Source organism: Spinacia oleracea, chromosome 3 (assembly GCF_020520425.1).
Source record: "Spinacia oleracea cultivar Varoflay chromosome 3, BTI_SOV_V1, whole genome shotgun sequence".
Lineage (NCBI taxonomy): Eukaryota > Viridiplantae > Streptophyta > Magnoliopsida > Caryophyllales > Amaranthaceae > Spinacia > Spinacia oleracea.
Genome location: NC_079489.1, coordinates 8593303 through 8617193, shown reverse-complemented (window position 1 = coordinate 8617193; position 23891 = coordinate 8593303). Strand labels below are relative to the sequence as shown.

The window sequence follows — 23891 nt, the reverse complement described above, 5'->3', positions numbered from 1 at the left end:
GAGAAAGGACCTTATATTTTTTTTTTTGGGTGAAATCACACCTTAATGTAAATTTTTTTTGCGAAAGACAACCAAAAGTAAATTTCCCGCATTGACTGAGCTTTTCCGGACATTGACTTGCACGTGAGAAGCACGTGTGGCTTTATTTTGTTAATCACACCCAATTTTCCTCCAAAATTCTAAGCTTTAAAACCTAAAGTTGAAAAAAAAAATCGAAATAAAATCAAGTTTGAAAATTCAAGACTCGGGAAAATCAGTGTCTTTAACCAACGTAAGCCACGCGTGCTGCTCACGTGCAAGTCAATGGTCGAAAAAGCTCAGTCAATGCCGGAAACTTCCCTTAGGTCCTTTCTCGCAAAAAAAATTACTTTAAGGTGTGTTTTCACAAAAAAATTATATAAAGTCCTTTCTCGCAAAAAAAATTACTTTAAGGTGTGTTTTCACAAAAAAAAAATTATATAAGGTCCTTTCTCGCAAAATTTGTGTTATAAAAGGTCCTTTTTGTCAAATTTACCTTGAAAAAATGATCATTTATATTAAGTGTGCGTTCTCTTCACCTTTAAAAAAAATTAAGTCACAATTAGTTCAGATAAAATTCAATTAAGTCTAATAAGTTTATTCTCTCAAATTTTATCTCTTGCAGTCAAGTTCAATAAATAGGTCCAATAAGTTCCAATCAAGTACCATCTGTTTAGATATTTCAGTTCATAAATTTAAGGTGAAAAGACCGCATCCTAATTTTTTTACATTAAAATAAAAAATTGTTAACCAATGTATAAGTTATGTATTTGTTTAGGGGGATAAAAAATGCATAAGTATCTCTTGTGATATTCCAAATCTACCATTTTATGATTTTGTTCTCAATATTATGATTTAGTTCTCATTTTAGTCAGAAAGTAAAGTGAAAAAAGAAACTAGCAAAATAGCTTAGGCCCAACAAATCTGATCCGACCCGACTTAAAAGTCACAAACAGGGCGCCGTTCACCAACTAATCTCACCCTTAAACCCCTCTTTGCTGGCAGAAAAATCACAATAACAATTTCCAAACGAGTCTTAAAGAAAAATATAGCCGTTGGGACCCCTTCCAAAAATAAACCCTAATAATTGCTATAACTATATAAACCCCCCAATTCAACCTTCATTTACACCATTAATCAATCTGCTCTCTCTCTTTCTCTCTCTGGTTGCGTTGCGATCTTACAATTCTCTCTCTACGCTACTCAATCAGCTGCTCTTTCTCTCGCGATACGAACTAACCATTTTTTGCAGGCTTAATTTCTTCAATTTTTGAATATTATTATTGTGTTATTGTTATTCTGTTTGTTGTTTGTTTCTTTAGATATAATTTTTGCAGCAATTCTTCGAGATGAATCCTAGAAGTGCATTCCAAGAAATCGGCCTTACCAGGAAGAGTTCCAAAGAAAATGTAAATTTTTGAAACCCTAATTTGTCTTCAATTTTCAATTTCAATACTTTCTGCATCTGATTTTACTTCCGATTTGATTAATTATGGATTTTATGATTATCGTTGAACTTTTCGATTATCGTGCTTTTTTAACCAATTATTTCGGGGATTCAATCTAAAGGGGATTGGGGTTTTATTTTGGACGCAATTCCTTTTTACATTTATCTTCAGCAAATTGATTAACTTGATGTTGTATAATTTTTGCATAATTCCAATTTACAATTCTGGAGAATTTAGAGGGGAAAGATAAATTTGATGAAATTGTTTTACATTCATCTTCTGAAATTTGATGAAATTGATGTTTTTATAATATCTGCCTAATTAAATTTACAACAATCATTCTGGAGAATTTGTGCAATCTTGCTAAATTGATCTTGTTCTCTGTTATACTCACAATTACCAATGTTTTGTGTGTCTGACTGTTCTTCTTTTGATCTTGGCAGTTGGACAGGTTTATTCCCAACAGATCAGCAATGGATTTCGATTACGCACACTACATGCTCACCGAGAAGAAAGGTAAGGAGAACCCAGCTTCCAGCTCACCTTCAAAGGAGGCCTACCAGAAACAGCTGAGGGAGGTATTCAACATGAACAGGACAAGGATTCTTGCATTCAAGAACAAGCCACCTACTCCAGTTGAGTTCATGCCCCAGGAGTATGCTTCTGTTCAGCAATCTAAGCCCGTTAAGCCTCGCCGACACATCCCTCAGGTAATTTCATTTATATGTTCAATTTAAAGAGATTTTAATCAATTGGGTTGTTTTGGTTAAAGTAGGATAAGAAACCCTAATCAGAAATTGTTCTTCCATTTGCAAACTTGTGTTTGTTCTGATCTTTGTATATTGACTGTGTAATTGCAGACTTCAGAGCGTACATTGGATGCCCCCGATCTATTGGACGACTACTACTTGAATTTGTTGGATTGGGGTAGCAGCAATGTTCTTGCAATAGCTCTTGGAACCACAGTATACCTTTGGGATGCATCTACTGGATCTACTTCAGAATTGGTAACAGTTGATGATGATAAAGGTCCTGTAACAAGTGTAAACTGGGCTCCTGATGGCCGTCACATTGCTGTTGGCTTGAACGATTCCGAAGTTCAGCTCTGGGATTCGGCATCAAACAAGCAGGTAACACACTAACACTTAACACCCAAATCTAGAACTTTCAGTGATCAATTAGTCTATTGTTTATTGGTTAAATTCTGACATTCATTGTTTTGTTGTACCTGTAGTTGAGGACATTGAAAGGAGCACACCGAGCTCGAGTTGGATCACTAGCATGGAACAACCACATCCTCACCACTGGATCAATGGACGGAAAGATTGTTAACAACGATGTGAGGATTAGAGACCATGTAGTGGAGACTTACAGAGGACACCAGCAAGAGGTTTGTGGACTAAAATGGTCAGCTTCAGGCCAACAGTTAGCTAGTGGAGGAAATGACAACATCCTTCACATTTGGGATAGATCAATGGCATCTTCAAACTCTGCTACTCAATATCTGCACAGACTCGAGGACCACACCGCCGCAGTAAAAGCCCTAGCTTGGTGCCCCTTCCAAGGTAATTTGTTAGCTTCTGGTGGTGGTGGTGGTGATCGATGCATCAAGTTCTGGAACACACATACTGGTGCTTGTTTGAACTCGGTTGATACTGGGTCTCAGGTTTGTTCTCTTATGTGGAGCAAGAATGAGCGTGAGTTGTTGAGTTCTCATGGTTTTACTGAGAATCAGCTTACCTTGTGGAAATACCCATCAATGGTGAAAATGGCTGAGTTAACTGGGCATACATCGAGAGTTCTTTTCATGGCTCAGAGCCCAGATGGTTGCACAGTTGCTTCTGCTGCTGGAGATGAGACATTGAGATTCTGGAATGTGTTTGGTACTCCTGAAGTTGCTAAACCTGCACCAAAAGCTGCTCCTGAGCCATTTGCCCACGTGAATCGCATTCGGTGATTAACTGCTGATCTATTCGCCCTTCTGAATCATATTAGTTGATTAACCTTTTTAGATTGTATATTTGTGAATTTTCTCTAAACAACTGTGAACTGATAGGAACATAATTGGCTTTTGTTTGTAAATAGGAACATAATTTGGCTGTATCTAATTCCATATAATGTAAATTGAGCATAATTTTTGTAGATAAAAAGTTTGTGTTGAGTGCTGTGCTCAACAACAATTTGTTAATTAAATAATAAACCACAAAAGTATTTTATTTATCTGTTCTTTTACTACCCTGTTTCTTACAGTAATAATAATAGCATTTTGATTGATTTGACTGTAATTGTTTTTGCCCAAACAAAGGGGAGAGTGGCAATGTTGTTGTGCGCCCCTCTTTCTGCTCAGTCGCCCAATTATCGAGTAACACGGAATCAGTAACGGGTCGTGTCTTTTGTAATACTATCCAATTATCGAGTAACACGAAATCAGTAACGGGTCGTGTCTTTTGTAATACTATCCAATTATCGAGTAACACGAAATCAGTAACGGGTCGTGTCTTTTATAATACTATTATTATTGCCCTTTTATAACAATCATTATCATATACAAATTTTACCTTGTCATACTTCAATAACTTTTTAATTTAGTGAAACTTTAGTCATACTTGGTTAGTCAAAATTGGAATCTTAGCAAAAGAAAGCAATACCCTTTAGTGGAAAATGGTTTTATTGCTGCTATTTTCTAACAAGTTATTGCAATCCTTGCTCTTTTAAGTAGTTTTTAAGTGAAAACTATGACAAGTCGAATTAAGTAGTTTTATGCAGTTATTAATTCATAATGAAACCAATAAAAGTTCGAATTAAGTAGCTTTATGCTAATTCATAATGAAACCAATAAAAGTTCAGCTTTAGATCAAAAGAAAAAAAAAGTTTTGAGGTTGTTTGTGATCAACTTGGAAACTCGTAGACTCCTTCAAACTCTCAAATTCCAGTTCAAATCTGGAAAAAAAAATGTTACTTAAACTCCAGTTCAAATCTGGAAAAAAATGTTACTCAAACTCCAGTTCAATCTCTGAAATGATCTGTGTAGGTAACCTCCTTCATGCTGTGAATTATATTCCGTAAATCAAAGACACTTACAATGATCAATGAGTTACAAACTGTTGCTAGTTTTCGCTTTCAATAATTATTCAAACAGCTAGGACTTATAACAAAGATGCAACTCAACCATCATAATGGATTATAGACCCCCAAATATATTTACAATAGCTAGCTAAAGAGAGTTCTCTCTCTCTCTCTACATAATCTCTAATTTCCTTTGAGTGGGGTGGGGGGATAGATAACAGAGAAACCCTAAAAAAAAACTACTCCGTATTCGTCCTCTTGTTCCACCGAAAACCAGGCTATCAGAAGACGATTAGCAGATTCCGGAAAAAAATTGTGCTGAATTTGCAGTAGCAGCTTAGGTGAACTGTCGCCTGACATACGTATCTTCATGCACAAATACCGGGTCGTGAGAGGTAGGTGGAATCTGAGGTTGTCCCATGGCAATGCCACTCTGATTTGGTGCACCATGGTTTCCAAAAGCACTGTCCCTTCCAGAGGAAATGGTGAGGTAATACAAGATGCCAAGTGTAGCACTTGCAAGGCTTAACACAGCTGCCACTGCAAAGACACCAGGCTTGACAACGTAACAGTAGTAATAACTAAAGTATGCATTTTCAGCACCATGTTGATCGTTGAGGGCTGCACCACCTAGGAGCAACATAAATGCTACCACAAATGTGAACCTGCATAATGGCATAGGATAAAAAGAAACTTCAAGTTACTGTTTCAGTTTTTGAACTTGATGTATATAGTTATCAGAAATTCAGAAGTATTCCTTGAGGAAGTTAAGGGTTTTACAACAAGAAACAACAACATTATCCAGCATAAAAGTCGGTAAAACTCAAGTTCGAGTAGTAGCCAGGGAAACTTAATTGATTCGAAAATTTTGGACATTATCTACGACTAGACCGGGTTATTGGACAGGGTAGCACAATGGGTATAGGGTTTGGGTCAAGTTAATCGGGTTTTTGTAGGGCTCTTATTGGACATGGTCAATATAGGGCCAAACTTATAACACAATAATTTTGAAAACTAAAATAGTTATGATATAAAAAATCATTTGGATAGTTTCGTATTCACATACGACATTCTTTTTTTTTCATTATTCCTTGTTCGTTTATTGACTCATCCACTATTGGCCCGTTATGAACCCACGGCCCGTTTTGGCCCGCTAAAATTGACCCTTTCATTACCTGACCCGCACTAACCGTGACCCGACCCACCTAATAACCTGGTCTATCTACGACTGAACGCCGTATCACATTACCACCAAAAGCAATGCACTTCAAACATGGTATTTTTGCTATCTCAAGATCATAGGGCCGTCAATTTCATTCTCAGCAAGTCTGTAAATAAGGGTGTGTGTTCACCATACTGAAAGAAAATTCAAGTGTCGCTGCAAATTTGCAATCACATACATCTTTATCCAAATTGAAACAGATAAACAAGGAAATCACTCTTGAGTTTTTCTACAACCAATAAAATTTAAAGAGGGAATATTTAGTACTCGTATGAAACATGAATCATTTTATGGGTTTAAGCATGAGTAGAACGTTATAATGCACTTCCTTGTGCCCATGAATTAGGCAGAAAAGGCGGTGTTTTGACATTCCATATGGTTTCATATCCAATTTCAGTCTTTCACAATGCAAAGGCTAAATAGTTAAAGCAGCAGAGAAAGAGGAATACCAGGATATAATAAAGCAAGCAAGGGCAAGAGTCCAATGAGTAGTTGAAGTATAGGGATTTCTTCGGCAACAAATACAACCGCTAGCAACATTAATAAAAATTTGGGCAACCAGAAGGGAAAGTGCTGCACTTGTGCCTAGCCCATAAGCAGGACTTCTTGGGTAAGAACAAATACCAGGTTGAATCTCAGTAACTTGGGATGCCTGCAAAAAGAAGTAAATCAATAATGGAGATCCTCTGAAACAAAACTTCTGCTGCAATAGAACTCGCTACAGTTGGATTAATACAAGATCACATAACAAGGTTCAGTTTTGAAACCCTAGATCTTAACAACACATCAACTACTGCAAAACTAAATTTGAAAAAAAGGAGGGCAAATTTAGCAGAGTGGAAATTATTGAAGTGAAAATTAACCACAAAACTCTTCAAACTGCAGAAATCCCTCAACATAATGGGATGATTGCTCATTAATTTCATTGCACCAGATAAAAAATTAAGACTTGAAAATTTGAAATTTCAGACAAATTAAAGGAAAAACAAGCAACAAGGTTAACAGCTGAAAAGGATACAGGGTCACCCTTTCAAAGTTTCAATACCACTGCCCCTTTCTGCTCTAAGGTCACATAACAAGGTTCAGTTTTGAAACCCTAGATCTTAACAACACATCAACTACTGCAAAACTAAATTTGAAAAACAAAGGGGCAAATTTAGCAGAGTGAAAATTATAGAAGTGAAAATTAACCACACAACTCTTCAAACTGTAGAAATCCCTCAACAAAGTAGGATAAATACTCACTAATATCATTGCACCAAATAAAACATTAACACTTGCAATTTGAAATTTCAGGCAAATTAAAGGAAAAACTACCGCATAAAAGAAGATCTCATAGCAATTTAGCAAATTATGAACATCATTTCTATTATACCCATTTCACCAAAACTGGTTAAATCAGAAATTAACAAGCTAAAACAGAGATTAAGCAAGCGGAAATCAAACTCTCTTACTTTGATTCTTTTACCCTCAGCAGCAAAACCAAGAACAGCAGCAAGGAGCCCTAAGAAACCCACAATTACGCAGATAATTAGAGTCTTCTTCTCAATCTTCATCATTTTTCCTTCTTCTTCTCTCTCTATGAATCTTCCTTTCACAGAGTTTCACTTACTTCCCGTGACAGGTTTTCTTAAAAAAAAAAAAAAAAAAAAAAAAAAGCAAAAGGACAAAGAAGCAAAATCTGATTTTGTGCTTTCTATCAACCCTGCTTAAGCAACATCAAGTTCATTTTGATGTTTTTTTTAAGGAAATTTTGTGAAACACTATCTTTAAGTTTGGTGGTTTTGTGAATTGCTACCTTATAAATTTTTTTTTTAATTTAACTACCTTATCAGTTTGGTTTGTTTGACTAACACTACCATTTGACGTTTTTCGTTAATATTTTCCGTCTTGTATTTCTTCTATTCTTTTAAATATCTCTGTTCATTTGTCATTTTGTGCATTTGCCATATTAAATAAGCGTTGTAGTGGAGTCCAAAGACGTAAAACATTAACAAAAAAACGTCAAATAGTAGTATTTGTCAAACAAACCAAACTTATAAGGTACTCCCTCCGTCCCGGAATACTCGACCCGGTTTGACCGGCACAGAGTTTAAGGCACTTGAATTGACTTATTTAATTTAATAGGTAGTAGTTGATAGTGGGGTATTATTTTAATGTAGTTAGTGGGAGGTGGGTTAAGAGGTGGGGTTGGAGGAGAGTAGAGGTTGAATTTTTAATTATTTTTTGTATGGAATAGGGGTAGGTGGGTTAATAGGGGTGGGGTGAGAAATAATATAATATTGTTAGAATATTTCCATTTTTAGAAACAGGTCAAGTATTAAGGGACGGCCCGATAAGGAAAACAGGTCAAGTATTCCGGGACGGAGGGAGTAGTAAAATATAATTTCCTTTTTAAAAGGTAGCAATTCACAAAACCACCAAACTTAAAGGTAGTGTTTCACCAAATTTCCTTTTTTTGAAAAAAAAAAAAATGTTTTTATGTGTTTTGGGTATCTACGACTACGTGTGATTTTGTGAGGGATGATTAATAATCCATTCACGAAAAAGGCTATCCATTTTTAGGTGAATGGGAGTCCGAATATTATATTTAGAGCCGGCAAATGTGTCGTGTAACTCGTGTTTGTGTTTGTGGTTTGTCTCGAATATAAAACAGGTTGGAAAAATTTAACACTAACACGGCCGGTTTGATGTATTGTATTAGATTTTAATCCATCTATCAAATTGGTTCGGGTAGACTTTAGGTCGAATTCTTTCTATTTCAGTTAGGTTTTGGGTTGTTAAGAATTAAGATCAGGTATATAATGATCCTGTGATGATACATCAATTACACTTGCGTTGTTGGTAAGTAGTATTTTCTAAGCATATCTAGCATTTTATACTTGCATTTCCTTATACACTTTATTATAATAATTATCTAGACAATGCTTAGTTAATGGATTAGTTTGTTTTAAATTGGATTTTGGTTTGGGCATATAGGGTTCCAACTTGTATTAAAGGCCATTAATTATTTATTTATGTTTTGATAGTTAGTTATTTTGGATGCGTAATTCTGATACTAGACTTAACCGTTGTCACATTAGTGATAATATTATAGGAATTCCTCTATTTAAGTAAGAAAATGGTTTTATAAAAGCAAGAAATTATTAGGGTGTAACAGTTGTTGATTTGCTTAATGAAGACCCGTGAAAACGCTCGCGCCCGGTCGGACAAGGTCGCCCGATCGAGCGAATTAACTTCATGAAAATGCTTGAAGCTCGCGCCCGATCGGGCGCCCTTACCCGGTGCCATCGTGCGCGAGAATTTTTCCTCTGCTGCTTTGCTTGCTTTTCACCTAGCTGTTATCAAATCATTCTCTCTATCGTGTCATTATCGGTTTGTAATATGTCATTCTTTTGATCGACTTGCAATTTTGTCAGATTGTGTAACTCTGTCATATAAAGGAACGTCCGAGGCGGCGTAAAAAAAATGTGAACTACCCTTTATGCCCGTCATTTAAATTCTTTTTTTTATAATTAAAAATCAATTTTCTGTTTCGCAAACAATAAACTAACTAATACCAACTATGAAATATATATTTTGGTGCAAAAGAGAGGCAGGGGGCCTCGACAATTAAATAAAATTAAGCAACAAAGCGAGGTGTCGTAACACCTATAGAGTCTTCCCTAAGGAGACTAGCTACTTCTCCAAATGGTCTATCAAAAAACATTACATTTTCTACTTGAACTACACCTATGCTTGCTAGCGTGTCTACTCTATAACCTTCCATGTACAAGTGTTTCATATGAATGTCCCAGGTATCCAAGCTAATCCCCCATCCCCTTATATTTTTATCATGTGCATGGAGTGGCTCTCTAAGTTGATCCACCAAGAGTGTGAGGAAAAGAATTGAGCTCCTATTCGTTTGGGAAGGGGTAGTTTGTCCATATCCCGGCCACCTTCTTTTGCCGATGATTTAGTGATCTTTGGAGAGGAAAACCATAAACTTTGGAAACAATGGTTGATACCCTTGATTTGTTTAACCATGCTTCGGGTCAAACCATAAATTTTGCAAAGTCAAAACTGATTTTCTCCCCCCAATACGTGCCAAAGAGACCATTAAGGATTTTGAACTCAACCTCAACTGTACACAATCTAAGGATTTGGGGACATACTTGGGATTCCCCCTTCATCGCAAGAAACCAACCAAAACACAAATGTCCTTTGTGGTGGGAAAAGTGAGAAGGGAGTTTGCTTCTTGGAAAGCTTCTTATCTCTCAAAGGCTGGGAAAATCTGCCTTATTCAGTCCACCCTTACCGCAATCCCCACGTACTTCATGCAATGCTTCCCGGTCCAAAAATCAATCATTAGTGAAGTGAACTCCTTAGCCAGCTCTTTCTTTTGGCAATCCTCGCCAGAAAAGAGAGGCCTCCATCTCTTAGATGGTGGGGTTGATAAGTTACTAAAAATGGCAAGTGTATCTCTTAAATAAATACGGCCGGAAAAGGCAAGTGTATCCCTTAAACAAATACAGAGGGAGTACTAAAGAGTGATTTATAGTTGGAATACAAATTACAATAGACCGATAAGAGGAAATGAAATATACATCGCCTCTGTCAAACCATAGTGGTTCGAAAGAACTCCACTATGAGCAAAGATGACATTTTTTATTTGTTTTTTAAGTTATACCGATGAATGGTTGTGATTAGTACGTTCTTTAACAGTAAAGGGTCATTATCAATTAAATAATCAATAACTATATATTAAAACGACACACCAAGAATGTCGTGTCTTGGTGAGTCCTTAGTATTTTTTAATTTCTTTAATTTTAAAAAATGTATATTGTACACCTTGTGCGCGTAAGACCTTTTGTTTCTTTTTTTCCTTTTGAGTCGGTGTCATTTTGTATCATGAAAAATGTTAGTAATATACTTCATTTTAAGCTAGATATGAAGTATACTGGTTGAACACTTTTTCATATGATATGACCTAAATTAGCAATACACTTGCTGCTGAAATTTACTTTGAGTTCGTTGTTTTCCTCAGTGATAACCCAAATGTTATTTCAGTATCCCTCGGCCCAAGTTTTCCGACAAAATTTTCAGGCGCAGTAGAATGTGATTTTGTTGCGTCGATACAGAGAAACCAATACCGATTGGGAATGACTCCTTGATTGCTTGTCATTTTGTATCATGAGAAACTTTAGTAATGTACTTAATTTTAAACTAAATATAAAATATATTGGTTGAACAATTTTTTATATGATATGGCTTAAAATAGTCATCCACTTGCTGCTGAAACTTATGTTGATTTGGTTGTTTTACTCCGTATGGCCCATGAGCAAGGTTGCATCTAACAGTAGTTAGATTTATATCTTTTAATATTTTGTTTGTTGAACCATGTTACTCCGTAAATATTTTTATGTAATAATTTTAATAATTTAAAAATTATTTACTGAAAAGCTAATAAAATAAAATATTCTCGTAAATGAATTTTTTATAGTCCACTTGATTTGAATTTTCCTATGTCAAATATAACAAAAAAAAAAAATCTAACTTAAATAATATGGATTGGATACTATTGCACTGCAATTCAGAACAACACATTGAAATGTTTCATTTTTTATATTTCATTATTTTAATTTCCCAAAAATATTTACATATGCAAAAACATTTCTTAAAATATTAGTACAATTTTTTAATCAAATCACAAAAATAATAACAAACTATCCAAAAGTTTATTAGTAACATTTTAATGGAATAGTTACAATCGATATCATTAAATGAAATAATGATCCATATCGAAACTACAATATCTGGTCTATTCGGATCGATTTCCTTAGGTAATATTATTGTTGTTTTTTTTCAATCATAAATTTAAGTCATTACTGATTTTTTTTAAAATTCATAAAAGTAAGGGATCAATTTTGGTTTAATCTTACGCTTTGTATGTTTTACAATGTGTAAAAAAAGACTTATTTAAATTCTCTCATCCGTCTCTTTTTGTTCTCTTAAAAAAAAGTCTAAACAGGAAAAGAATTTAGAAACCGAGGGAGTAATAAGTTCCTTTTATTAATTATTTTAGAAAATATTCATATTTCGTTTATGGTTATATTAAATTCTTTTCGAAAAATATTTGTGTATCATTTAATTATTATTTTGATAAAAATAAATACTAATAAATAGAACTCAAGCTCTAATAATCAACAAGCTAAGAAAAATCTAATATTGTTTTTAGGTAAATATCTTAATTTTTTTTTTTTGAAACCATCTAATTAAAAGTTAAAAAAAACCAACAATTAATGAATGTTTTTATTAAGGAGTAGTCTGGTGACATCTTACGTTTCAAGTGAATGAATATGATGTACGTAACATAGACTCGTGTTCTTTTTATTTCTGGCTACTTTTTTTTTTTTTGAAGGCTATTTCTAGCTACTTAAATCATACTTCAGTTGTGGTATTTTGTGAGCCTTATATTAAGCCTAATTTCCTTGATATTGCATTTGCTGGTTCAAAATAGACCACCTTCATGTGCTAATTAGCAAAAGGATACCGCCTAAGCAGACAAGTTCTACTTTCTTTTTTCTAAATTACTTCGTAATATTGTTAAATCTTGGTAGTATGGAGTATCAAAGAATGCAATCATATGCATAAGATCAAGTAGAAGATAATTACTAATGTTCTCTTAGTTCGGTATATTTTGGACATATTTTGGACATTAGTACCGGAATACCTTAGCAGTTTGGCAGAAGCTTCTTTATTTTACTTTTTAATTCTCTTCTGTAAATTATAATATGGAGTAATAAAACTAATTTCCTATTGTAGATGATAGCTAGTGTACACGTTCAAAAAATGGTGACAAAGATTTTCACAAATATGCGCATTATCGTGCAACGCACGTGCCTCTTGCTAGTTTTAATTAAACAACTAGTGTGTGGCCCGAGCGATGCCCCGGTCGCTACATTGAATAGTTAAAATTTTAGATTTTTCTTGAGATCAATATTTGACGAAATGCATGTATACCATAAAGTGAAAAACATCAATTAAATTTGTCAACTACAAAGACACACTACGTCATTTATCATGCAAAGTAATTTTTCAATTAGATAATCTTACAATTTGTATAATTTGTTTTCTAGTGGAACTAAGTGCTTTAAATTAATAACACCGAATTAGATATAAGCAGCCATGCAAGGTATTTCTATAGTTATGCTTATGAGATTCATGACATCATGTTTCTTCATAGTTGTTCTAATTAATTCTTTATTATTATTTTTTAAAATATTCCATAGAAAATAAAAAAAATCAAATAAAAATTTAGTTGGTTTAGATTTCATGTTAACATTTATTTATAAATTAATGTGAAGAAATAAACCACAATTGGTGGTTGGTTAAGATGGTAATGAGAAATATCATTCATACATGAGGTCTAGAGTTTGAACCTCATTGTATTGATTTTTTGGTTATCCATGACATGGAATACCACTTGGTGAGTGAATGATGTGGCGCAAAGAGAATAGTACTACGTGGCACATATACATTTTCCACAACGCCTTTTAATATATTAGTATAGATACGAGTATTTGTATAACATAAATCTTCTTCTTTCTTTGTTTTCCTCTGTCAAAACCAAACTGTATTAATAATCATCACACCATTGCTACACTCAACCAATTCTTTTTTATTAGAGACCACCCCAATTGCTTCCAGGCCGGCTTGCTATTAATATTTGTTAGTTCGAGTCGGTAATTCTTCGGGGATTTCTAGCGTGTTCAGGGATGTATGTTAGAATCAACAATATAATTATGTGCTTGAGCTTTGTGATTATATTTAGACTAGTGTATTAATTACTTTATTTAAAAGGGTGACTAATATATCTTGAAACGTTAGTCAGAATAACGTTTCAAGATCAGTCACCTTAAATTGCATGTAAGTTCTTTAACAAATACTTCTAATCATTTAAGGTGACTTATATTATTAGCCGCTAATCATTTAAGATAGGCTGAAAATACTTGCCAAACGGAGCCGTAAACTATATGCAAAGTGATAAAATTTTATATAATACATTAAAATACTTTCGAAATACTACGAAAGGCAAAATATATATAGGAATGGATCGAGGAGTAGAGTATTGATAGATTACTTAAGCATTTAAGCTACAATCTCGCTTGGGACTCTGTTGTCGTTGGATACAGATGTTTGTTGTTGTTGTTGTTGTTGTTGTTGTTGTTGTTGTTGCTGAATTGTGGTTTCCCTTCTTATGGCTTGATTTGCTCTTCTAATTCTATAATCTTCAGAAACTAAAGCAATGTAACTTATAATTCCAAGGGTGATTCCAATAAAGGTTAATGCAGCTGCTGCACCAAATACTCCACGTTTTAACTTGATGAAGCAAGTACGGTTGTCAGGTGATATCCTGTCCGAGACATCTTCGAATGATATACTCCCTCCGTTCTGAAAAGGTCAATTTAGCGGGTCAATAATAGGCGGATCGAAGCGGATTCGTAGGTCAATAGCGGGCCGATAGTGGGCGGGTCAATAAACGAATATGGAAAAATATATGAAAAGAAAAAAAAGTCGTATGCAAATACAAGTAATTAATACGAAGCTATCCATATCATTTTTTATATCATAACTATTTTAGTTTTCAAAATTATTGTGTTATAACTTTGGCTCTATGTTGACGCAATCTAATAAAGGCTATGCCCAATACTAGCCATATCCAACAAAAACTCTATTAACAGAATCCAAACCCTATACCCTTTGGACTACCCTATCCAATAACCAGGTCTACGCACATCGTATCAGGTTTAAAAATTTAAAGGGGAAGTACCAAACCTTAATTCAGGTATAAATAAATAAATTTCCTAACAAACCAAATACTCCACATGGTATCTATCCCATAATCCCATTATCCCATATCACCTTTGTTTCATTTCAAAGTCTACATTCATGAACCAAACACCTCCTAAATAACACTAGCTACCATAAAATTCTGATCACATTTAATTTTATGATGATTAAGGCAAATTATAAGTTGTTTTAGCACCAAAGTATATCCTAAAGCTACACTTATTTTGGAATCTCATTAAACATATACAAGTATTAATTTATGAATATACGGTGTAAAAACCTTAGAGATTTGTAATCCGTACTGCGTAGCTCCACCATACAGAAACAAGATAATTGCTGTTACACATTTCAACCTGCGACATACAAATTATTCAATCTTAGAAATCATTTGGTAAGAAACTTTTTATAAACCTCTACCTTTATTAGTTATTACTATCTCCGTTTCAAAAATATCTTTACAGTTACTATTTGCACGGACTCTAATGCAATATTTAACTAATAATATATCCAATTTCGTATGTGAAAAAATTATAAAAATTTGATATTCTGAAAATACATCCCGAGACCAATCTAACAAGATCTTACATGCAACGTTTTGATGTATATAATGGTGAGAATTACGGTCAAAATTTTTATAGTTTGGACACATTTTTCAAAGCGTAAAGAACCTTCTGAAACGGAGGTAGTAGTACAATAATACGTAGCGTAGTAGGTTCACGACAATAAATTGCGGTAATGATAATGAATTCATATATAATTTGGTAAATTCATGCATGATTAATCGTATAAAACTTTGGAGATGGAATTCTAGATCTATTACAACATTAAGAACATGAGCATGAGACTTTCGTTACAACATTATTTAACAATTTAATCCCGTACAAATTATATATTATTGTCTAATAAACAGGTGGATAAGGTTGGAAAATTACGAGTGAATTAAAAAAAAAAAAACATTATTCGAGAATCATACGTACCCGTGTATCCTATAATACTCCAGTTGTTACAAATATTCCTTATGATACAAAGTCGTCTCTTGGATATGATTTTGACAAATGTTAAGAAAGAATTTTGGATATTCTTTTGTTAAATTTTAAGATTAAGAAAGAATATATATGAAACTGGCCCTGTTTAACAACTCGTTTCAACTTCAATTATAAGTTAGCCGAAACTTTTAGTTGACTTATCACTTTAGAAGCGTTTGATAAGGAGAAAAAACAAAATCAATGGCTTTGAATTGGACTAAAATCAGAACGTACGCTACTCAATGTAACATCGTGAGAATCAACCACTAAAATGCTCAAAACTAAATTATAAATCGCAAAATAGGCTAATTGGTAACAAGAAGTAACTCAAATAGTTATTTTAACCTGACCCTACTGAACAACCATCAATCACATAATTGTCGGTTCAACTACATAAGTTTAACCTTGACCTATCAAAATATTATGCGGCTGATGGTGATCGAGCTTGTGACCTCTAAGTCAATTTGTGTTGGTCAATGCAAGACAACTAACGCGTGGGAGTCTACGTAGTACGGATTAATTCTTATCACTTTTATGTACATGAAAGATTAGAAAGCATGCTTACCAACAGAAGACAAAGGCAAGAATGGCTAGCGCTCTAGAGCCGGAGGATGAATGAGTTCCTCTACCACACCCACAATCAGCTGAAATGCTAATTACAATTAGTGCCACTATCACACAAACTATTGCACCAACCACCATGAAAAACGCCGCACTTCGAAAATATAGGCATTCGTAACTATCGTAAGATAGGTAAAACAAACGAGCCTGAAAAAGAAACACATCAAAAAATATGCATCAAATGTATTAGAGAAATGATCGAACTACGTACTACTTACGTACGTGGTACTTAATTATGATTGAATGATTGATCACTCTCAGCTAGCGATGTATGCCAACTAAAGATGGCACTGTGTTAAGATATGTTAAGATATTAGATATTATTCTGTGAATATTCTGTAGAGTCCTAACTATGGTAAGTTACCTAATGTGTACCTAGGGTTTAGGTAACTGAGTTGTACTATATATACGTGTGTTATTAATGAGAATGATACGAGATTACACAATATTTGACATGGTATCATGAGCCTAGGTTAAAAACCCTAGATTTTTTTTTCCGCAAGAAATTTGAGAGAGTGTAGCCGAGTATTGAGAACAGCGACTTTCTTCGCTTGTTGAGTATTGAGATCAGGAGTTAACAATTCCTTAAGTATCACCATGAGTTCCGATGAGGAGGCACCACCAAAGGTCATCGCCGCCGCCGTCGACCTAGACTACTATCTCGGGTCAGGCGACGGCCCCGGTATTGTTATCACCCCTGTGAAACTAAGAGGAGCATCGAACTACGATGAATGGGCCAAAGCCGTTCGTCGCTCGATGATTTCAAAATTCAAATTTGGATTTCTTGACGGTTCTGTGAAGGAACCCATTATGGACGAGACGAAGATGAAACATTGGATTGCGGTCAATTCGATGGTGGTGTCTTGGATCACAAACACCATTGACGAGAATTTGCGTTCGAATCTGGAGGACTTTGATATTGCTCACGAGTTGTGGAGTCATTTGAGGACGCGGTACTGCGTCGTGTCGGGCACCAGGGTCTGCCATATTAAGATGGCTCTGAGTGGTTGCAAGCAGGGCACGTATGAGGGCGTCATGGAGTACTATGGCCGCTTGTCGAAGGTATGGAAGGAGTACGTACAGTATGCACGAGTTCCCAGGTGTGTATGTGCGGGTTGTACGTGTAATATAGCGAAGCAGGTGGGGGACATTCACGATGAAGATCGTCTGCACTATTTCCTAATTGGCCTGGATGATCACTATGAAGCCATTCGTGCACAACTGTTAGCACGATCGCCGTTGCCAGGACTCGACGAGGCGTACCAGACGGTTATGAATACCGAGACCATGCGCGCCAAGGCTGCGAGAGGTCCGGAGAGTGTCATGGCGTTCAAGGTCGAGACTAAGGCTCGGTCGAGGTCGGGAGATGTCAGTGGCAGATTTTGTGGTCATTGCAATCGTGAGGGTCATGAGGAAGAAACTTGTTATCAGCTGATTGGATTTCCTGAATGGTGGGATGAGAAGAAACGAGGTGGACGAGGGCCTGGTCGAGGAGGCAGGACGTCGATTAGAGGAGGCAGAGTAGCTCGTGGGGCAGCGTCGTCGACCAGTGGTGTCGCTCGTGCCAATGCCGTGAGCAATGCCACAGGAGGGGCGACAACCACTGTGACGAGTGGAGACGGATCGCAGGGTGCAGTGACGACAACCAATCATGAGCTTGTTGGGGTGACGAAGGAGCAAGTCCAGCAAATAGTTGACATCTTGTCACGACCTTCAAACAAGTTGCAAGGTAATCTTGATTTACGATGGATTGTTGACAGTGGGGCATCACGTCATGTGACGGGTGATATTTCAATCCTGAGAAATATCAAGACATCAAGAAATCAACAGGTTGTGTTGCCGGACGGTCAACCTGCAAATTCAAACCAATATGGTTCGGTGGTCTTGGAGGATGGTCTCGTGCTTGATAATGTTCTATTTGTGCCTAAATTGAACTGCAATTTAATTTCTGTAACTCAATTAAGTGACGAATTACATTGTGCTGCTCAATTTACTAACAAAATGTGTGTTCTTCAGGACCGCTCGACGAGGATGGTGATTGGCGTAGGTGATCGACAGGCAGGACTATATTTTTTCCGTGGGGCTCCAAAGGTTCGTGTGCTAGCAGTGGAGTGTGTGGTCAACTTGTGGCATCAACGGATGGGGCATCCGTCGGAAAAAGTGTTGCAGTTACTTCCTCAAGTGAGTCATAAGATTAGGAAGAATAAAACAATTTGTGATGTATGTCCGCGGGCGAGACAATGTAGGGAGAGTTTTCCAGTTAGTGTTAGTCGTGCTAGTCGCACATTTGAATTGGTTCATCTTGATTTATGGGGACCCTACAAGACTCCCTCGTCTTGTGGGGCAAAGTATTTTTTTACCATTGTTGACGATTATTCTAGAGGTGTGTGGATTTATTTACTGAGTAATAAAATGGAAGTTGCATCGACATTTCTTAATTTTGTTGCCATGATTAAGTGTTAGTTTAATAGATCCCTTCGAGTAGTACGCAGTGATAATGGTACTGAATTCAATTGCTTACAAAATTATTTTCGTCAACATGGGATTCTGTTTGAGTCGTCGTGTGTTGGGACGCCTCAACAAAATGGGAGAGTCGAGAGAAAACACCAACATATTTTGAATGTTGGGAGGGCGTTACGTTTTCAAGGAAATCTTCCAATAAAATTTTGGGGGGAATGTATTTTGGCCGCCTGTTACTTGATAAACCGTACACCTACCCCGATCCTTGACAATAAAACACCTTATGAGATGTTGTTTGGTAAACCACCATCGTATGTGCCTATCCGCGTGTTTGGGTGTCTGTGTTATGCATATAATCTCCGGTGTAAAGGGGATAAGTTTGAGTCTCGGAGTCGCCGATGTGTGTTTTTGGGTTATCCGTTTGGCAGGAAGGGATGGCAACTTTATGATCTAGAGACACATGAGTTCTTCGTCTCACGGGATGTCAAGTTTCATGAAGGGACGTTTCCTTTTGTAGATGAATCGGATGTGTTGCCACTGGTGCATGATGGTCATGGGGGGCTTGACCATTGGAGTTTGGATGAGAGTGGGACTACGGGTCCTGAGACCGTGTCGTCGCGTGCAGGTGATACTGCTGGGGTGTCGCCGCCTACAGGTGATACTGAGGGAGTATTGTCGCATCCGGGAGCTGATGAGGGGGTGTCATTGACCAGTGGCGACGACAGGGGAGTGTCGTCGCCTGGGAGGGAGGAACAACAACATGAAACTCCTAGTCGAGTGGATTCAGACATCGTCTCCTCACAGACAGGTGTAGAGGAGACGACGGGTAGTGACGAGAGTGAGACAAGGCAGTGTGTGGAGGATACGGAGTTAGGAAGGGGGAAGCGTGCGAAGTTTCCGTCGACAAAGCTGAAAGACTGTGTGATACATACAATACGGGAAAAATATAGTACTTCCGACAAAACACCTACGGCGTCATCACTCTCAGGTACTCCTTATCCTATCACATATTTTGTTAATTATGAGCGTTTTTCGTCAAAGCACAGGCATTATATAGCAGCATTGCAAGAAGGGCAAGTTCCTAAAAGTTTTAAACAAGCGATGCAGCATGAGGGGTGGCGTCAGGCAATGGCTGCTGAAATCGACGCGTTGGAGGAACAGGGGACATGGACGTTGGAAAATTTACCGGAAGGGAAGAAAGCACTGGGGAGTAAATGGGTGTATACTGAGAAGCGTGATGAGGATGGGAATTTGTTGAGACTGAAGGCTCGATTGGTATGTTTAGGGAATCATCAGGAGGAAGGGTTGGATTATAATGAGACATTTGCTCCCGTCGCGAAGATGGCGACAATTCGAACTTTCCTAGCTGTCGCAGCTGTCAAACAGTGGGACGTGCATCAGATGGACGTCCACAATGCGTTCTTGCACGGTGACTTGGAGGAAGAGATCTATATGAAGATTCCTCCTGGATTCCAGAAGAATCACTTTGACAAAGTGTGTCGAATGAGAAAGTCGTTGTATGGGTTGAAACAAGCACCTAGATGTTGGTTCCAGAAGTTGTCGACGGCATTGACGCACTATGGATTTCGACAGTCGCTGTCCGATTATTCTCTCTTTACTCTGTCTAAAGGTACGTTGCAGCTGAGTGTGCTCATTTATGTGGACGACATGATTATCGCAGGCAATAACAAGTTTGCGCTTGAGAGTTTTAAGGCATACTTGAAGGAGTGTTTTAAAATGAAAGACCTCGGGGCTCTGAAGTACTTCCTTGGGTTAGAGGTGGCACGAAGTAGTCAAGGGTTCTATGTATGTCAGAGAAAATATGCCCTCGACATCATCTCCGAGGCCGGATTGTTGGGAGCAAAGCCTGTGAACTTTCCCATGGAACAGAATCATAGGTTGGCATTGGCAGACGGGCCAGACCTGTCGGACGGTGAGCAGTATAGGCGTCTGATCGGACGTCTGGTTTATTTGGCTGTCACGCGACCAGACGTTGCCTACTCTGTACATGTCCTATCTCAATTTATGCAAGCACCAAAGGAGGCACATTGGGAAGCAGCTTTGCGAGTAGTGAGATATTTGAAGAAGTGTCCGGGTCAAGGTATACTACTTCGGTCGGACAGTGCGTTGCAGTTGGAGGGGTGGTGCGACTCGGATTGGGCAGGGTGTCCAATGACGCGTCGGTCGGTGACTGGATGGTTTGTGTCACTTGGTATGTCGCCAGTTTCTTGGAAGACCAAGAAACAGCATACTGTTTCTCGGTCGTCTGCTGAGGCAGAATATCGATCGATGGCAGCTCTGACGTGTGAGTTGAAGTGGTTGAAACAACTACTACGCGACTTGGGGGTGACACACGACCAAGGCATGAGGATGTATTGCGACAGTCAGTCTGCGTTACATATTGCACAGAATCCGGTGTTCCATGAAAGGACAAAACACATCGAGTCAGATTGTCATTTCATTCGAGATGCAATCAAGGAAGGGATCATCAGTCCGTCGTACGTGTCGACGAAGGTTCAGTTAGCAGATATCTTCACCAAAGCGTTGGGGAAGGCGCAATTTGAGTTTTTTTTGAACAAGATGGGCATTCGAGATCTACATGCTCCACCTTGAGGGGGGATGTTAAGATATGTTAAGATATTAGATATTATTCTGTGAATATTCTGTAGAGTCCTAACTATGGTAAGTTACCTAATGTGTACCTAGGGTTTAGGTAACTGAGTTGTACTATATATACGTGTGTTATTAATGAGAATGATACGAGATTACACAATATTTGACACACTGGGATAGGCTGACCCGAGGTACCACTTCCTATCATGGAAAAAGCACGACCCGACACGAGCACGAAATTGTGGTTTGTGGGTTGGACTTGGACAATATTTTTTGGAGAAAGCACGACAAGGCCGACACAACATGACCCGACACAATAAATCACGTTAATTGAATGAAATTAAGATTAGGCACGGGCGCACGGCCCTACCTAGCACAAGGGCGTGTGGGCTTGGAGTGTGCCTCCTTTTTAAAATTCTCAGCACGGCCCGACCCGACACCAAAATAGCGATGAGCTTGGCATGGGTCGGACATGTTCAGAGACAAGGCACGAAGCACGGGCCGGCCCAACCACAACCATCTTTAACTAGAATATTTGACCAAATCAAGAGTAAGGGCTTGTTTGGTTGACATGGGAATTAAATTCCGATAGTAAGTTGTAATTTAAGGGAAATTAGTTCCCATGTTTAATTCATGGGAATTTCTTAAAATTGTTTGGTTGACAACATGATAATTAGAAATTCCCATGAACTTTGAATGACCAAGGGGGGACTAGGTAATTTACTTTCCATGTTTTGTAGGAACTCAAAATTCCCATTAATTTCAACTTCCTCCATTTTTACCTTTTTATGTCAACCAAACAACTAGTCAATTTATAAATTCCCATGAATTTCCACTTGCTCTATTTTTTAATGTCAACCAAACAACCCCTAATTTTATTCCAAAACTATCCTTTCTTAATTTAACCAAGAAAATAAGTTATGTTTCTGTTGTACGAAGGCATGGGAGTCATGGTCCGGCCTGACACGAGGGCATGTTGGCTTAGACCGCCGTGCTTGGGCCTTTGTTTTAAGATTCTCGGCACGACCCACCCCTAGACTCCCCGACACCAAACAAGTAATGGTCTTATCATGGGTCGGGCTCGTTCAGGGATAAGGCATAATCGAAGCACGACCCAGCCTAGCCACAATCATCTTTAACTAGAACATTTGACCCAATCACGAGTGTTTTAATTCCAAAATTATCTAATCTTCTTTAACCAACAAAATGATTTATTTTTCTTTTAAATATCGTACAACTATTTATTAATAAATTTTCCGTATCTTCAAAAAAAATTAACCCATAATTAAAACCTCGAGTGGCGCGTACCTGAGCATTAAAAGGCAAGAGCTCGAAAGCAAGACCGACACCCGTAGATAGCAACCCCAAAATTCCTACAACTACGCTGGCTACAATAGTCTTGCCATCCATCCTCGATTCCTCTCGATCTCTTTGATTTCAATGCAGGCCTTGGAAGTGTTCTATTAGGTTGGTGCTAAGATTTATATATTTCATCTATAAAGATATATAATAGGTTTGATCAAATATTTTACTTAGAATTCAATAATTTGTTTAGCCTTCAGTTATGGTTCACAAGTCATTAACGTTAACATTAGCATAAATTTATTTATTCTTTATAATATACTTTTGCACATTATTAATATCCTACCATACGTACGTCTATATATTTGACTTTGTAATTTTTTAAGTTGTTCTACCAACAAAAATAATTCCCGCAATTAGATAGTCATATTCTCATGAGTTGAATAATTTTTTAAAGAATTGTGTGATCATACTATTAATATTAGTTTGAATAATTAATTTGATAAATTTAGTAAAATTTACTATTACCATGTTGAGTAGATAAGGTCGCAATTCACAAGTAAGAGCAAGATCAAGATCAAGGGGGTCTTGTCTTAAGATTTTCTTCATTTGCCATGTCAGCATTTCATTAATATTAAATAATTAAATTATTGTTAAGAATTCTTAAGATTCAATCAAATTTAGTTCTTCACCCATTAAATCATTTAAGACTTGTAAATTTATTTAATTTAACTCACATACCAAGTCTTAAGTTGAGTCTTAATTTTTCAAGACTTACTTTAAGACTTTGATAAGACTTGTCTACTTCAATGCTACAATTTATATATGTCTGATCTTGAAATTGATGAATCATATGCCATGTCAGCACAACCCATGTCTTACGACTTGGGGATGATCATGCTCTAAATAAGTAACACCGTTTTAAATAATTTGGATGTCGTCTCAAAAATCGATGCACGCATCCTTGATGGCTTATTCTGACCATAGAGAGAGGTTCCATTTGATGGCATTAGTGAGAATACAAAAGTAAATGAGTGGGAAATGAAAAAATGTGGGAATATGGAAAGTCCCACATGGAAAAACACAAACCACATTCAATGTTTATATTTGGGGACTTGAGGGAATCATTTGTTTAAGAAAGCATGTGAGTGGCATGGGTGGACACACAAAACACACTCGCGCGCAGGTCGGCCCGTGGGCCATGGGCCTTGGTACTTGGCGAATGCGGTTTGGGGCGTGGGGTGGGGTGGGTTTTGTGGTTCCGGGTCTTTGTTTTTGGTCAGT

General features: G+C 37.1%; 3 protein-coding genes across 3 annotated transcripts; 1 reads left to right on the top strand and 2 right to left on the bottom strand.

Annotated features, from left to right (window-relative positions):
* The first annotated feature begins 1067 nt into the window (after nucleotides 1-1067).
* LOC110786081 (cell division cycle 20.2, cofactor of APC complex) lies at nucleotides 1068-3686 on the top strand. Its single transcript, XM_021990590.2, has 4 exons — nucleotides 1068-1427; nucleotides 1910-2176; nucleotides 2327-2596; nucleotides 2701-3686. The coding sequence occupies exons 1-4, from the start codon at nucleotides 1368-1370 to the stop codon at nucleotides 3421-3423; spliced, it is 1320 nt and encodes a 439-aa protein (XP_021846282.1). The 5' UTR covers nucleotides 1068-1367; the 3' UTR covers nucleotides 3424-3686.
* An 806-nt stretch (nucleotides 3687-4492) lies between these two features.
* Nucleotides 4493-7407, bottom strand: LOC110786079 (protein VASCULATURE COMPLEXITY AND CONNECTIVITY). Its single transcript, XM_021990589.2, has 3 exons — nucleotides 7209-7407; nucleotides 6204-6406; nucleotides 4493-5197 (listed from the first exon to the last, which is right to left on the bottom strand). The coding sequence occupies exons 1-3, from the start codon at nucleotides 7311-7313 to the stop codon at nucleotides 4870-4872; spliced, it is 636 nt and encodes a 211-aa protein (XP_021846281.1). The 5' UTR covers nucleotides 7314-7407; the 3' UTR covers nucleotides 4493-4869.
* Nucleotides 7408-13770: 6363 nt separating this feature from the next.
* Nucleotides 13771-22869, bottom strand: LOC110786061 (uncharacterized). Its single transcript, XM_021990565.2, has 4 exons — nucleotides 22614-22869; nucleotides 16177-16379; nucleotides 14867-14939; nucleotides 13771-14187 (listed from the first exon to the last, which is right to left on the bottom strand). The coding sequence occupies exons 1-4, from the start codon at nucleotides 22713-22715 to the stop codon at nucleotides 13885-13887; spliced, it is 681 nt and encodes a 226-aa protein (XP_021846257.1). The 5' UTR covers nucleotides 22716-22869; the 3' UTR covers nucleotides 13771-13884.
* Nucleotides 22870-23891: the final 1022 nt, after the last annotated feature.